Source organism: Trichosurus vulpecula, chromosome 6 (assembly GCF_011100635.1).
Source record: "Trichosurus vulpecula isolate mTriVul1 chromosome 6, mTriVul1.pri, whole genome shotgun sequence".
NCBI classification, from domain to species: domain Eukaryota; kingdom Metazoa; phylum Chordata; class Mammalia; order Diprotodontia; family Phalangeridae; genus Trichosurus; species Trichosurus vulpecula.
This window is the reverse complement of record NC_050578.1, coordinates 51,913,958-51,929,362: the sequence shown is the minus strand read 5'-3', so window position 1 is coordinate 51,929,362 and position 15,405 is coordinate 51,913,958. Positions and strand designations below refer to the sequence as shown.

Sequence of the window (15,405 nt, the reverse complement as noted above, 5' to 3'; positions counted from 1 at the left end):
ACTACAAATCACTGGTTAGGTGCAACCCTGCACTGGCAGAAGGAGTTTCCTCTCCTGAGAATCCCCTAGACTAATGAAGTCCCTATCTCTATCCCTCTCTCTATCAATGATGTGGATAAAGGCAGCCAGGGCATGCTTATAACATTTGCAGATGACACAAAGTGAGTAGTGATACCTAACACACTGAACAACAGAGACAGGATACAAAAAAACTTGACAGTTTAGATACAGGCATGGGAAACCTGTGGCCTCAAGACCACATGTGGCCCTCTAGGTCCTCAAGTATGGCCCTTTGACTGAATCCAAACTTCATAGAACAAATCCCCTTAATAAAGGATTTGTCCTGTAAAACTTGGACTTAGTCAAAAGGTCACACCCAAGGACCTACAAGGCTGCATGTGGCCTCAAGGCTTCAGGTTCCCCACCTCTGGTCAGAACATTGAGCTAAATCTAATAAAATAAAATTTGATGAAGACTTAAGAACTCTCTGATTAACAAAATGACCAACTATGATTCCAGAGGACCAATGATGAAGCAGGTTACCTACTTCCTGATGGTCCCAGGGCTCAGATGCAGATATACATGTTTGGACATGGCCAACAGGGGATTTGTTTTGACTCTGACTATTTGTTGCAAAGGTTTTCTTTTTCTTTTTTTTTTTTAAATGGGTGGGAGAATGGGAAGGAGAGAAAAATTTATTTTTTTAATATAAAAAATTAAACTTCGAAAATAAAAGATAAAATTCAACAGGTATAAAGTTAAGCCATATACATAGGTTATAAAAGATTAACTTCATATATGTACAAGATAAGGAGGAATGACTAAATAGCAGTTTGTTTAACAAAAATTTGAGGGTTTTATAAGACTCTAAGTGTAATGAGTCATTACAGTAATATGGTGGCCAAAAAGTCTAAAGTCATCTTTGGCTGCCTCAGGAGAGGCAGAGCTTAGAGAAATAAGGAGATGATATACCTCATGTACTTTACCCTAGTAAGACCACAGCTGGAGTATTGAGATATATATTTTTGGATGTGCCTAATTCACTTGACTATGCATATTTGTAATAATGGTTTGTCTTTAATTCTTTTTCTTTCTTTCTTCCTTTCTTCCTTCCTTCCTTCCTTCCTTCCTTCCTTCCTTCCTTCCTTCCTTCCTTCATTTCCTTCCTCCTTTCTTTCTTTCTTTCTTTCTTTCTTTCTTTCTTTCTTTCTTTCTTTCTTCCTTCCTTCCATTCTCCTTCCTTCCTTCCTTTCTTTTGTTCTTCTTTCCTTTCTTTCTTTCTTTTCTTCCTTCCTTCTTCCTTCCTTCTTCCTTTCCTCTTTCCTTCTTTCTTTCCTTCCTTCCTTCCTCCTTTTTTCTTTCTTTCTTTCTTTCTTTCTTTCTTTCTTTCTTTCTTTCTTTCTTTCTTTCTTTCTTTCTTTCTTTCTTTCTGGGTTGTGCTTTGTATTTCAAGGACTATCATTTGGAGGAGGAATTAGATTTGTCCCACTAGGCCTGGGAGAGTAGAACTGGGAACAATAGATGGAAGTCTCAAAGACAGAGATTTATGCCTAATGTCAAGAGATTTATGCCTAACGTCAAGAAAAACTTACTATTACAGCTGCCAAAATGAAGGGGACTCCTCAGCAAGTAGGGTGTTCCCCCTCCCTATTGGAGGTTTGCAAGTGAAAGTTGGATGACTACTTGTTGGGAAGGTTATTACTGGGGTCCTTTTATATGTGAATGGACCAGACTGCTACTGAGATCCCTTCTAGCTCTGAAAAACCCTAAGTCTGAGGTCTCAGTTTTCTCTTCTGTAAAATGAAGGCACTGGAATAGATCATTTTAAAGGTCCCTTTTAACCAGTTCTTTGAATTATCAGTTATAAGGAGCAAAAAATATCAATGAAAATTAAAAAGAAAAAAAATAGTACTCACAGAGGAAAGAGAACTCAAACCCAAACAAGAAAACCTAGGTTCTAGTCTGAGCTCAGCAACAGAAAGGCTATGTGGCATCATGGCTAGAATACTGGACTTAGAGTCAGGAAGGCCTGAATTCAAATCATACCAGTGCATGTGACACCAGCTGTGTAACCATCGAGTTGTCCCTTCTCAGCTCAATTTCGGTTCTCTCATTTTTAAAATAAATGGGCTGGACTCAGTGGCTTCTAAGGTCCCTTTCAGTTACATGATCCTGTGTATTATCATGCTTTATGATTGGGGCAAGTAATTTCGCTCTCATAGACCCTCCTTTCCTCATTTTTAGGGCGAGTGAATTGGTCCAGAAAGTGATGTCTAAGAGAAGTGCCCTGGAGAGACTGTAGAGAATGTGTAGACTTTCTATAACTGGTTCCAGTCAGCTAACCATGGCAAAGAGGAGTTCTGGCTTCAGGGGCTTTCTTTCTTTCTTTTTTAAAGTAATATTTTATTTTTTCTTCAATCACATGTAAAACAATTTTTAAAATTCACTTTTGAAAGTTTTGAGTTTCAAATTCTATTCTTTTCTCCCTCTCTCCCCCTTCCTAATGGGGCCATCTCCAGGCATCCTGATCCATATCTTGCCACTAGACCCAGATGGCTCTGGAGGAGAAAGTGAGACTGGTGACTTTACATAGCCCTCCCTCACTTTAATCCAATTCACTTGCAAGTCATGGCATCCTCTTTGTGATGTCATGGTCCTCTTCTAGAAGAAGGACAAACCACAATAAATCCATATAAATCACATTTTTTCTTAAAGGGGCCAAATCTTTTTTTTTCTTTTATCGAATATTTAAAATGTATTTTCAACATTGCAGAACAGAACAATTTTAAACAGTACGCTTCCCTCACCATGTGTCACAAGTTTTGTACTGCATAAACATTGACCAAAGCTCTTCCCCAGGCAGTACTCCTGGGGACTTGGATCCAGCTGCAGGAATTCAATATATGCTCAATCATTCATGGTAATGTGGGAGAGCGAGAACAGGGAGAACTAAAATCTACAGATGATTCAAAAGTCTCAAAAATTACTTGGATTTCACTTGCTCAGTAACAAAGTTGAAGGTAAGGAACAGTAAAATAAATGAACAACAAAAAAGAATGAATGAATGGATAAAAAACCTAGAGTCATGCAAGTAAAGCAAGAAGGAAGACAAATTAAAGAGTCTGAATGATCTTCTGTACGGAAAAATCAATCTCTGAATAATTGGAGCTTGTCTCAAATTATTTTTCTATAGGAGAGCCTGTGCAAAAGCATGGAAATAAAACATGACCCAGCATAACTGGGGCCGCAGTCCCAAGACCAGTTAGGCTGGAAGAGAAAGTCTTTGAAGGAGATGATAATGTAGAGGGTCTTCAATGCCGGGACAAGGTGTCTGTATTTAACCCAGAAGCAATAGGGAGCTACTGCCTGTTTTTGAACAGGGTAATGACATGGCCAGGGTTGTGTTTTAAGATTATTTTGGTGGCTTTGTGAAGGATGGCTGGGAGGAGAAAGTGGAAGGGAGAGACTGGAAGCAGTGTGACCATCTTCCCAAACTACTTTCCGAGGTGATACGTGTGTACCCTGGTTCCTACTTAAAGGTCTTAGACCAGGGCTGTCCAACCTTAGGTTTTTATTGAAACAATAGATAATATATTTTGATTTGCCACTTTAGTGAGAGCTCTGTGGTAGCTTGGCTCCATTTAATAAAGCATTTATGTAAATTTCAATGCTTGTGGGTGGGCCACATATGTCACACCACCTCCAGGCTGCATTTTGGACAGCCCTGGTCTTAGACAATGGCAGGGTTTGCAGAGAGAAAGAGAGAAAGATCTGGAAAGCCCCAAGAGCAGTCCTATTTGGTGGCTGCAGATGTCACTCTTAACTTTGACCAGGCAACTCAGAAACACAAGGTTGGAAAAAAGTCTAAATGAAAGAAAAGGGAAGGATAAACACAAACCCATTACCAGAACAGTGTGGTTGAAAAAGCACTGGCCTTAGACTTCCCTCAGAGGAGCTAGGTTCCAATCCTGTTGAGGTTGGGATGAAGTCCAGGAATACAGAAACCCCAAGACTGGAGTTCCCAGACAGCATAGTTGAGGGGGAGTACCCCCCAAGGAACCGAGTACTGGAGGGGATCGGGGTCATCTGGAATGAATTTATGATCTCAAGCATTCTTTAAGTCAAAGTGGCAAATATTTATTATGCTTTTCAGTGGGCAAGAGTTCTTAGGGAAACTGCAACCTTACAGGGGTGCAGGTAAAGTTCATATAGGTTAAACTTTAGTAAAACATGTGCCAAATATGTTAATTAGGTGATTCAGGGTGGGATTAGGGAGTGGTTAAGGAATGCTCAGTTCGTAAAGGAACATGCACTTTTTGTATCTACTGCGCAGGTATCACACCCAGAGTTCACTGGGAAATAGCTGAAAGAGGGGCTACGCAGAGGTGTAGGCCTGAAACATCACTAGGTCAACTAGTGGTCAGGACTGACTGGGAAATAGCCAGGCTGCTTCCGTCAATGTCTTGTTAGACAAGATAAATGTAAGGGAGTATACATATGTCTAGGTCTAGCATGCATATGATAGGTCAGTGAGTAGTAAATATCTCTATGACCCAGGACACAGCCAGTTCAGCCAGTAGACAGCTGGTTCAAACTAATAAATTCTATAGGTACAGCTGGCCACTGTATCAGGAAGAGAGATAAATGTTTTGCTAGGGCATGCTGTCCTTGGGCTGGAGAGAAACTGCTAGGGACAGTGTTTTGAGGCTAGGAAGAGATATGATTTTGGAACTGGGGTCCAAGCACAGGCACCCAAGCACCCCATCAATCCCACCTCTGACACTACTGCATGACTTGGGTCAATTCACTTGACTTTCAGTGCTCCTTAATCCTCTCCTTTCTTTCCACTACAATTAGAAATCAGGCTGCTTTTTCCAATTTCTGCAAACCTTTGCAGTTTAACTGTCATTTCTAAATTTAGGAGATAGAACACAAAGATCATAGATCATAAGAATCATAGACTTATTTTATGAAAAGAACTCAGAGGTCATTTTCATTCAATAGATGAAGAAACCAAATCCTGGAGACGTTAAGTGAACTTGCTTGAGGTCACACAAATATTAAGTGAAAAGGGTAGCTTAGAATAAAAAAAAAGAAACGAAAAAAAGAAAAGAGTGGTTTTGGAAGGTAAGTCCCCTAACTCCAAAGCCAGTGCACTTTCTACTGTAGGAAGGAAACCCACATTTATTAAACACCAACTTTACAAATTTACAGGGCTTTATGATTATTATCTCATTCAATCCTCAAAATAATAAGCTATGCTTATCCTCATTCTACCATTTAGAAAACTCAAGAATACAGAGGATAAGTGACTTGCCCAGGGTCTGAGGCCAGATGCATTAAGGGTCTAGTTTCTGTGCTAGGAGACTGATGGAATCCACCCCAGGCCAATGCCTAGAAACCTCTGGGCCCTCAATAAGTGTAAATTAAGTTAAAGAAGGTTTGACAACGTAGTCTGGTTTTTCATCCTATCAATGGGATATTTCCTAGCAAAGCTAGGGAACAATCCACCTCAATACCATAGAGAAACATGATCTGGAATTTTTAGCTTTATTAAAGCAAGTTACCCTTAATTTAAAGATAAGCAAGACCAACAAATCAGGTGGGGTTCTAGAACATAGTTTTCACCTATTGTGGAGCCAGCTAGGGAACGTGTGGTGATCAGAAAGTGAGAACTAGCCAGGGACTATTTTTATCATGGGCAGGTACTAATGCCTTCACTCTTCGCATCTTTGTGAAGCTCCCCATTGTTACCACCAGCCTCCCCCACCCCTCAATCCTCCTTCATAGCTGCTCAGTGTCAGGGCCTGGCAGGAATGGCAGCAAATCAATGCCTAGGAACACATCTGTGAGATGCCCCAAACTTGTTTCATTGCTATGAATAATCCAGGAGATGCATTGTTAGCAATGAATGGGAAAGATAAAAGGCATCGAGCCCTCCACGGAAGGTCTTATTGCTACATTTTTTAATTTAACAGAAAAGATGACACCACAAGCTGAGGCCTCCGCACCTGGGCCCACAGCCCAGGATGAACAGCAGCAGATAAGGAAAATGATGGCAAAGAGGTCGAACATCATCAAGGAACTGATACAGACGGAAAAGGACTATCTCAATGACCTGGAGCTATGCATTAGGGAGGTAGTTCAGCCCCTGAAAAATAAGCAGGTAAAAGGTCTCTTCTTTTGTTGTCAATTTTTTTCCCTCCAGATCCTAAATAGGATCACTGTCAGAGTGAAAAGGAAGAGCCCAAGTGCATCAGCCCCTGCATCTGGGGAGGTGGGGGTGGGGATACCGGTCCCTGGTTCTCTATGTGGCCTCCCCTAGAGTGTCTGTTTGCACACAGGCCTTTGTCCCAAAATCATAACGCTAACTGTGTAAACCTCAAGTTTCCTTTTTTCAAAGAGCCTTTATTTGGGCAATCTGAACTTTTGAAGCCTACCGAAAAGGAAATTTGACTTCGTCCTCAACCCCCATGCCCTTCTGTAATTCTGATGAAACTGGTAAGATCATGCAGGCAGATTGTCTGTAGTGTGAGGTCCTGTAGGCCCACAGTTCGGTTTGAGGATCATCTGCACGGAGGGCCCTAAGATTGGGGCAGAAGACTCATTTACACAATAACAGCAGTAATAGTGACATTTATACGGCACTCTAAGGTTTGCCAAGCACTTTGCACAATATCATTTCATTTTATTCTCACAACAAGCCTGGAAGATGGGTGCGATGATTATTAACCCCATTTTATGGATGTGGAAATTCAGAGTAAGTAAGTAAGACAAGTCATGACGTCTGAGGTTGGATTTGAAATCGGTTCTTCCAGATTCCAAGTCCAGCACTTAACTGCTTAGTAATTTCTTGTTGTTCAGTCATTTTTCAGTCGTGTCTGACTCTTCCTGACCCCGTTTGGGGTTTTCTTGGCAAAGATACTGGTTTGCATTTTCTTCTGCAATAGTAATTGTGTTTTCTATAGCGCTTTACATATGCTTATATAGTGCTGAATAGTCATAGTATTTTATATAATGCTTTAAGGTTTGCAAAGTGCTGTGGCAGCCAGATGGCACAGTGCATAGAATGCCAGGCCTGGAGTCAAGCATCTTCCTGAGTTCAAGTCTGGCCTCAGACATATACTAGCTGTGTGACCCTGGACAAGTCACTTAACCCTGTTTACCTCAGTTTCCTCATCTGTTAAATGAGCTGGGGAAGGAAATAGCAAACCACTCCAGTATCTTTGCCAAGAAAACCCCAGATGGGCTCATAGAGTCAGACATGATGGAACAACTGCATATATTATCTCATTTGAGCTTCACAAAGTAGGTGATGTTATTATTTATTTCCATTTCACAAATGAAGAAAATGAAGCTGAAATACAGTTAAATGACTTACCCTGGGTGATACAGCTAGTAAGTATCCGAAGAGGGACTTCTGAAGACTCAGGTCTTCCTGAGTAGAAGTCCGACACTCCATCTACTGTACCACCTAGCTGTAGGGGCTCTGTTTCTGCCAGTCACTCGCTCTGTGACTCTTTAAAGTCACTCATTTTTTCTCAGCTTCTATTTCTTCATCTTGTAATGTAGGAGGTTCAGACAATTTAATGTTTTTGTGTTCAAGCACGCTTCTGGAATAATGGTGAAGCCTATGAGCCCCTTTTCAGAAAAGTATTTTAAAATTCATAATTAAAATAGTTATTAAAATATAAAAATGAACCTTAGCTTAAGAGTCTCTGGAATAGATGATCTCAGCAGCAGTGGTCAAGAACTGAGAAGAAAGGTAATACTCGAGATTAATTTTTGTTTCAGTAGGAGTTGAAAACTCAATTAAATTTTAAACACTAACTTGAGGATGATTTAGCCTAAACAAAGACTATTTTAGACTGAATATAGTTTAAGGATTTTCTCTCTGTTAAGGCTGGCCCTAAGCTAATTTTGAGTTACAGGCAAATCTATCACTACGCCTCTATCACTTTCTTGGTCCCTTCCCATATTTTGTTTTATTTTTACTCTTAGATATTTTTCAACAAATCCCTGCTTAAAATAGAATGCAGAAGTGGGGAGTCATAAAACATCCCTGAAACCTGGACATGACAGAAAAATAGTAGTAGCCCAAGTCACAACCATAATGAAAAACTGTTCTTTGGCTTGATTGCTAATTACCTAAAAATGTCTTTGTGAGCTTTTCTTTACTTTGCCAATAAAATTAGGGAATCAATGGGGTTTTTAAAAGTTTGAGGTGTCATCTAATACAGAGGTATTAAGTACACAGACCCCCAAGCGTAGTCCAAGTCAGGTTAAAATGTAACTGGGAAATATTTAACAAAACAAATTTTAAAATAATAAAACATAGATGATATTACATTATAAAACTAAGTCAATATGCAGCCAGGGATTCCTATTTGTGGTTTAATAGCCTTCTTTTCTATTTGAGTTGGACACCACTGCTCTAGACCATGTACCTAATTTTTCAAATTACATGAAACTAAGACAGATATATTAGATTTAAGATTTAAGATGCCAAAAGATCTCAGAAGGTTGAAGCTCATAACCTGAAGTTTAATTAGCAAGGAGTGTCAAATCTTGGATGGGGGCTCAAAAAAATCACCGGCCCATGTACAGGATGAGAGACATATGGCTAGAAAGCTGTGCATTTGAAAAAGACCCTACAGATTGTAATGGGTTATGAGCTGAATACAAATGAGCAGTGTGAGACAGACCAAAAAATGGCTAATTCTAGAGGAAGAGGTAGCAAGTTATAGCGGACAGAGCAATAGCTCTATTGAGAAGATAGGGGTTCAGTTCCACCTCTGAGGCTTCCAATATGGGTGTCATTTGGCAAGACACATAAAAGGGTTGGAATATCTAGAATCCTGCTAACTCTAGATCTAAAATCCTTAGCTTTATTAATAGAAGTGAAATAAAAGTCTTACTTTCCACTACTCTAGTCTAGACTATATTTGGTGTATTTTGCTCCACAAAGGACATTTTAGAAGAACATTGATGAGATGGAATGCCTCTGGAGGAAAGTGATGAGGATGATAAAGGCATCTGGAATTCATTTCAGTTCAACAAACATTTATGTCCAAGTGCCTACTATGTACAAGACACTGTGTTAGGTATAAGAGAGACAAAAAAAAGAGAAGACTGCCCTCAAGTAGTTTCCATTCTAGCAGAGAGCTACAACAGGTACACAGCTGAGTAAATTTTAGAGTATACTAAGTGATTTCCAGAGGAAGAGAAGGCTAATAACTAGGGGGAAAGTATAATAACTTGTACCCAAGCTGTGGTCAGAAAGATGCTAGGAATCCTTTGAGGTAGAGGTGAGGACAGAGTGCATTCCAACTATGGTAGACCATTTGTGTAGTCTTGGAGATAGGATATTGGAAGGCTATGTACAGGTAACAGCCAATAGGTCAGTTCAGTGGGAATGGAGAGGGTAGTAAGAAGGGTAAGATGGAATTGGATTGTAGAGGTGAGAGTCAGATTTTGGAGAGTTTTAAATATAGAGTGAGAAATTTATATTTTATCCTAGAAGCAAAAGGAAAACCCTGAAGATTATTGAAAATAGGGGCAACATAGTCAGATCATTTTGGGAATATCAGTTTGATAGCTATGTAGTGGATAGATTGGGAGGGAAGATTATATAGAAGACTATTGTCATAGTCCAGTGAGAGGCAGCGAAGCTCTGAATTATGGTAGAGGCTGCATGAGGGCAGAGAAGGGGATGCGAAAGTTGTATGTTATGGACTTAGATTAATGAGATTTATCAACTAATTGGATATGAAAGGGTGAGGAGGAAGGAAGAGTTAAGGATGACTATAAGTTATATGAGCATTATTATGAGGCAGTATACATAGTGAAAAGAGCCAGGATCTCAGAGTCAGGGGAGCTAGGTTCAAATTCCAACTCTGAAGCTTAGTACTTGTATGGTTTGGGGCAAGGAACTTAAGTTCTCTGTGCCCCAGCTACCTCATGGGCAAAATGAAGGGATTATAACTAGATGGGCTTTGAGATCCCTTGTAGCGCTAGATTTATGAGGCTATGAGAATTAGTTGAAGAATGTGGGGATATTAGCCTAGAGAGAAGAGGATTTATTGAGGACATGATAGGTATCTAAAAATATTAGAAAGGATTTTTTCTCTTTTTCTTTTTTTCCTAATAATTTTTTATTTCATTAAATATTTCCCAATTGTATGTAGAAAATTTTTTAACATTCATTAAAAAAAGTTTTGAGTTCCAAATCCTCTCCCTCCCTCCCCACACTCCCCCATACCATGAGAAGACAAACAGTATGATATTGATTATACATGTGAAGCCATGCTAAACCTATTTCCATATTAGCCATGTTGCAAAAGAAAACACACAAAAAAAACCAAGAAAATGAAGAAATTTTTTGAAAAGTATGCTTCAATGTGCACTCAGCATTCATGAGTTCTCTCTCTGGAAGTGGATAACATTTCTCATCATGGGTCCTTTGGAATTGTCTTGTGTCATTGTCTTGATCAGAGTAGCTAAGTTTTTCCACAGTTAACTATCCTTACAATGTTGCTGTTACCATGTACAATGTTGCTTCTCACTTTACTTTGCATCAGTTCATATAAGTCTTCCCAGGTTTTTTTTAAACCATTCTGCTCATCATTTCTTATAGCACGATAGTATTCCATCACAATCCTATGCCACAACTTGTTTAGCTGTTCCCCAGTTGACAGGCATTCCCTTGATTTCCAATTCTTTGCCACCACAAAAAGAGTTGTTATAAATATTTTTATACAAATGGGTCTTTTTCCCTTTCCTCTGATCTCTTTGAGATACAGCACTACTTGCATTTTTGCTGGGCCAAAGTGTTTGCACAATTTTATAGCCCTTTGGGCATAGTCCCAAATTGTTTTCCAGAATGATTGGATTAGTTTACAATTCATTCAACAATGCATTAGTGTCCTGATTTCGCCACATGTCCTCCAGCATTTGTCACTTTCCTTTTGTGACATGTTAGTCAATCTGAGAGGTATGAGGTGGTATCTCAGAGTTGTTTTAATGTGCATTTCTCAAATCAGTAGTGATTTAGAGCATTTTTACATGATTATTGATAGCTTTGGTTTTTTTCCCCCTGAAAACTATCTGTCCACATCCTTTGACCATTTATCAACTAGCGAATGGCTTTTTTTTTTTTTTATAAATTTGGCTTGGGTTCATCTATATTTGAGAAATGAAGCCTTTGTCAGGGAAAATTTTCTATAAAAATGATTTCCTAGTTTTGGATTTTCTTTCCAATTTTGGCTGCATTAGTTTTGTTTGTGTAAAAACTTTTAAATTTAATACAATCAGAATTACCTATTCTTTAACTGTACCATCATGTCATCCGCAAAGAGTGGATAGTTTTGTTTCCTCATTACCTATTCTAATTCCTTCAATTTCTTTTTCTTCTCTTATTGCTATAGCTAGCATTTCTAACACAATATTGAATAATAGTAGTAGATCACCCCAATGTTATTAGGAAGACTTCAGGTTTATCCCCATTAGAGATAATGCTTACTTTTGGATTAAGATAGACACTAATTATCATTTTAAGGAAAGCTTCATTTATTCCTGTGCTCTCTAGTGTGTTTTTGTTTTTGTGTTTTTTTGGCAAGGCAGTTGGGGTTAAGTGATTTGCCTAGGGTCATACAGTTAGTAAGTGTCAAGTGTCTGAGGGCTTTTTTGAACTCAGGTCCTCCTGTCTCCAGGGTGGGGCTCTATCCACTGTGCCACCTAGCTGCCCTTCTTTCTAGTGTTTTTAAAAGGAATGGGTGTCATATTTTGTCAAAGGCTTTTTCGGCATCTATTGAGATGATCATATGATTTTTCTTCTTGTTGTTATTGATATGGTCAATTTTGCAGATAGTGTTCCTAATAATGAATCAGTCCTGTATTCCTGGTATAAATCCCACCTGGTCATAGTAATCATCTTTGTGGTATATTGCTCTAATCCCTTTGCTAGTATTTTATTTACATTTTTGCATCAATTTGCATTAGGAAAATTGGTCTATGATTTTCTTTCTTTGTTTTTGCTCTCCCTGGTTTAGGTATCAGAACTATATTTGTGTCATAAAAAGAATTTGGCAGGTCTCCTTCTTTATTTTTTTTTTCAAATAGTTTATATAGTATTGGGATTAATTGTTCCTTAAATATTTGTAATTTAACTTGTAAAGCTATCTGATTGTGGGGATTTTTTTTTCTTTAGGGACTTCATTGATGGTTTGTTCAATTTCTTTTTCTAAGATATCGTTATTTAAATATTCTGTTTCCTTTTCTGCTAATCTGGGCAATTTATATCTTTGCAAATATTCATTCATTTCACTAAGATGATCAAATTTACTGGCATATGACTGGGCAAAATAACAACATAATTGCTTTAATTCCATCTTCATTAGTGGTGCATTCACCTTTTTCATTTTAAATATTGGTAATTTGGTTTTCTTTCTTTTTAAAATAAAATTAACCAATTGTTTATCTATTTTATTGGGTTTTTTTTTCACAAAACCAGTTCATAGTTTTAATAGTTTTTTTTCTTACTTTTAATTTTATTAATCTGTCCTTTGATTTTTAAGATTTCCATTTTGGTGTTTAATTGAAGGTTTTTAAATTTGTTCTTTATCTATTTTTTCAGTTATGTGCCCAATTCATTGATCTGCCCTTTCTTTCTTTTATTGATTTAAGTGTTTAGAGATATAAATTTTCCCATGAGTACTGTTTTGGTTACATCCCATAAATTTTGGTATGTCATCATTGTTGTCATTCTTTTTAATGAATTCTTTTTTATGGTTGGTTCTTTGACACACTCATTCTTTAGTGTTAAGTTATTTAGTTTCTGATCAATTTTTAATCTATGCTTTCACAGTCATTTTATGGGTGGAATTTTTATTGTATTTTGATCTGAAAAGGTGTATTTTATATTTCTGTTTTTCTGCATTTGGTTGTTGGATTTTATGTCATAATACATGGTCAGTCTTTGTGAAGATACCAAGTACGGCTGAGAAAAAAGATATATTCCTCTCAATTTCCATTAAATTTTTTCCAGAGTCTATCATATCTAACTTTTCTAATCTAATCATCTCCTTATCTTTTTTCTTATTTGTTTTATGACTAGATTTATCTACTTCTGAGAGGGTGAAGTTGAGGTCATTTACCAGTGTAATTTTACTATTTGCTCCTATGATTCATTTAACATTTCCTTTAAGAATTTGGATGCTGTGCCATTTCATGGATGTATGTTTAGTACTGATATTACTTCATTGTCTATGGTGCCTTTTAGCAAGATGTAGTTTCCATGCTTACCTCTTTTAAAAATTAGGTCTATTTTTTATTTTGCTTTATCTGAGATCATGATTATTATCCATGTCTTTTTTATTTCAGCTGAAGCACAATAAATTCTGCTTCAACCCCTTATTTTAATTTTCTGTGTGTCTCTCTCTGTTCCAATATATTATTAGATTCTGGTTTTTAATGCATTCTATTATCTATGCCCATTTTATGGATGACTTCATCCCATTCACATTCATAATTATGATGACTAATTGTGCATTTCTCTCCATACTATTTCCTTCTATTTATATTTCTTCTCTTTATTCTTCTCTCTCTTTTTATCTTGTCCCTCCTTTAATGTCTATTTGCTTCTGACTGCTACCTTTTTTAAATCTTCCCTCCCTTTTATCAAGCTCACATCTTTCTCTTATCCCTTCCTCCCTACTTTCTTGTTGGGTAAAATAGATTTCTACACTCAATTGAGTGTGTATATACATTTCTTTCTCTTTCTTTCACCAACTTAGGTGAGAGTGAGGTTCAGTGTTGCCTCTTGCCGCATTTTTCTGTCCATTGTAAAAACTCTTCCTTGGGCACCTCCTTTATGTGAGATGATTTTCCTCATTCTTCCTCCCTTTCCCTCTTCTCCCAGTGCATTCTTCTTCCTCACTAATCCATTTTGTTTTACATCATCCCAATATAGTCAACTCAACCCCATGCCTTCTGTCTATGTAGAATCCCTCTAACTACCCAAATAATGATGAAATTCTTAGAAGTTACATATATCATCTTCCCCCATAGAAACTTAAACAGTTTAACCTTATAAATTCCCTTATGGTTTCTATTTCCTGTTTATCTTTTCATGCTTCTTCTGAGTCTTGTATTTGAAAGTCAAAATTTCTATTCAGCTCTGGTCTTTTCATTAGGAATGCTTGAAAGTCCTCTATTTAATTAAATATCCATTTCTCCTCTTGAAGGATTATACCCAGTTTTGCTCCTTGTCACTGTGGGTCTTCAAACAGAGGTTTAGCTTTTTGGAGGTGTTATAGAGGATATTAATGCCTTATGTACTAAGTGAGCTCCTGGATTCCTTCCAAATTTGGATCCTTTGTGAAACCATTCAAGAAAGTATAAACACTGAGTGGAGGAGGAGGGAGGTGGAATTTGAATGAGTGAATGGATGAATAATGAATGATTGGACCACTATTGTGTGCTACATATTTGATTTCATAAAGACTTTAATTTCCTGCCCCTTCTACAAATACCTTGTCAATGCTACAAAAAGTAGCCCTTATATTTCACTAATAGGGCATTTATTTATGCTTCAAGGCTACTATTGCAAGGGATGATACTGCATGATAACAAAAGCTGGTCACAACTTTCAATGTTGTGAGACAGCAGATTTTGGACACATGAGATCTATTCCCATCTATGGAGGGTGGGTGTTGAATAGTCTTGTGTCATTCAAATCTTGTGTCATTCAAATTTCCTTTCCTTTTGAAGTTTTTCCTCCTCATCTCTTGCACTTTATTGTTTGTTACTGGAATTGTTCAATATAACCACTATGTGTCTTGGAGTTTGCAGCATAAGGTTTTGTTTTGTTTTGGTTTTGATTTTTTGTTTTGTTTTATTTTTATGTGGAGGTGATCTGTGGATTCTTTCAATTAGCATCATCTTTCCTATGTTCAAAAGTTCTGGATATGTACCATCCAGACAAAGCTAAGGACATGCTCTGTCTCATTGACATTGTCAGTAAGAACAAAGGGAAATCCTGACAGATTAGCTGGATTGTGTTTGAAAGTGATTCCACATACAAGGGGGAAGGCAACAAGAGAGACTAATAGAATCCTCACTCTGACTCTGATCTTGTCCCTTACCCTGACCATAAGCTTTTTATTTTAAATGAAGAGAAAATGTAAGACTCTATGTTGCCGTGTACATTTAGTAGATATTTAATTCTGCAATATAAGTGCAGTATAACAATGCGTGCATAGTTAGTGCCTTATATTCAGAACAATATGAACAATATTTTGTTTGTAATATTGTCCTTGTGATTGAAAATAAAAAAAATTATCTACAAATTTTTATTGATGGGAGTAAAAACAAAATAGTCTTTTCAAATATGGAATCTAATAGATG

At 37.5% G+C, this 15,405-nt stretch overlaps 1 protein-coding gene across 1 annotated transcript in view; it reads left to right on the top strand.

The window, feature by feature from the left end:
• The window catches only part of ARHGEF38 (Rho guanine nucleotide exchange factor 38), a 136,260-nt gene that overhangs the window by 18,296 nt on the left and 102,559 nt on the right, over window positions 1-15,405 (top strand). The window contains exon 2 of the mRNA XM_036764914.1: window positions 5,979-6,166. Within this exon, the coding sequence (XP_036620809.1) occupies window positions 5,979-6,166 (188 nt within the window). The remainder of the gene's footprint in view (window positions 1-5,978; window positions 6,167-15,405) is intronic.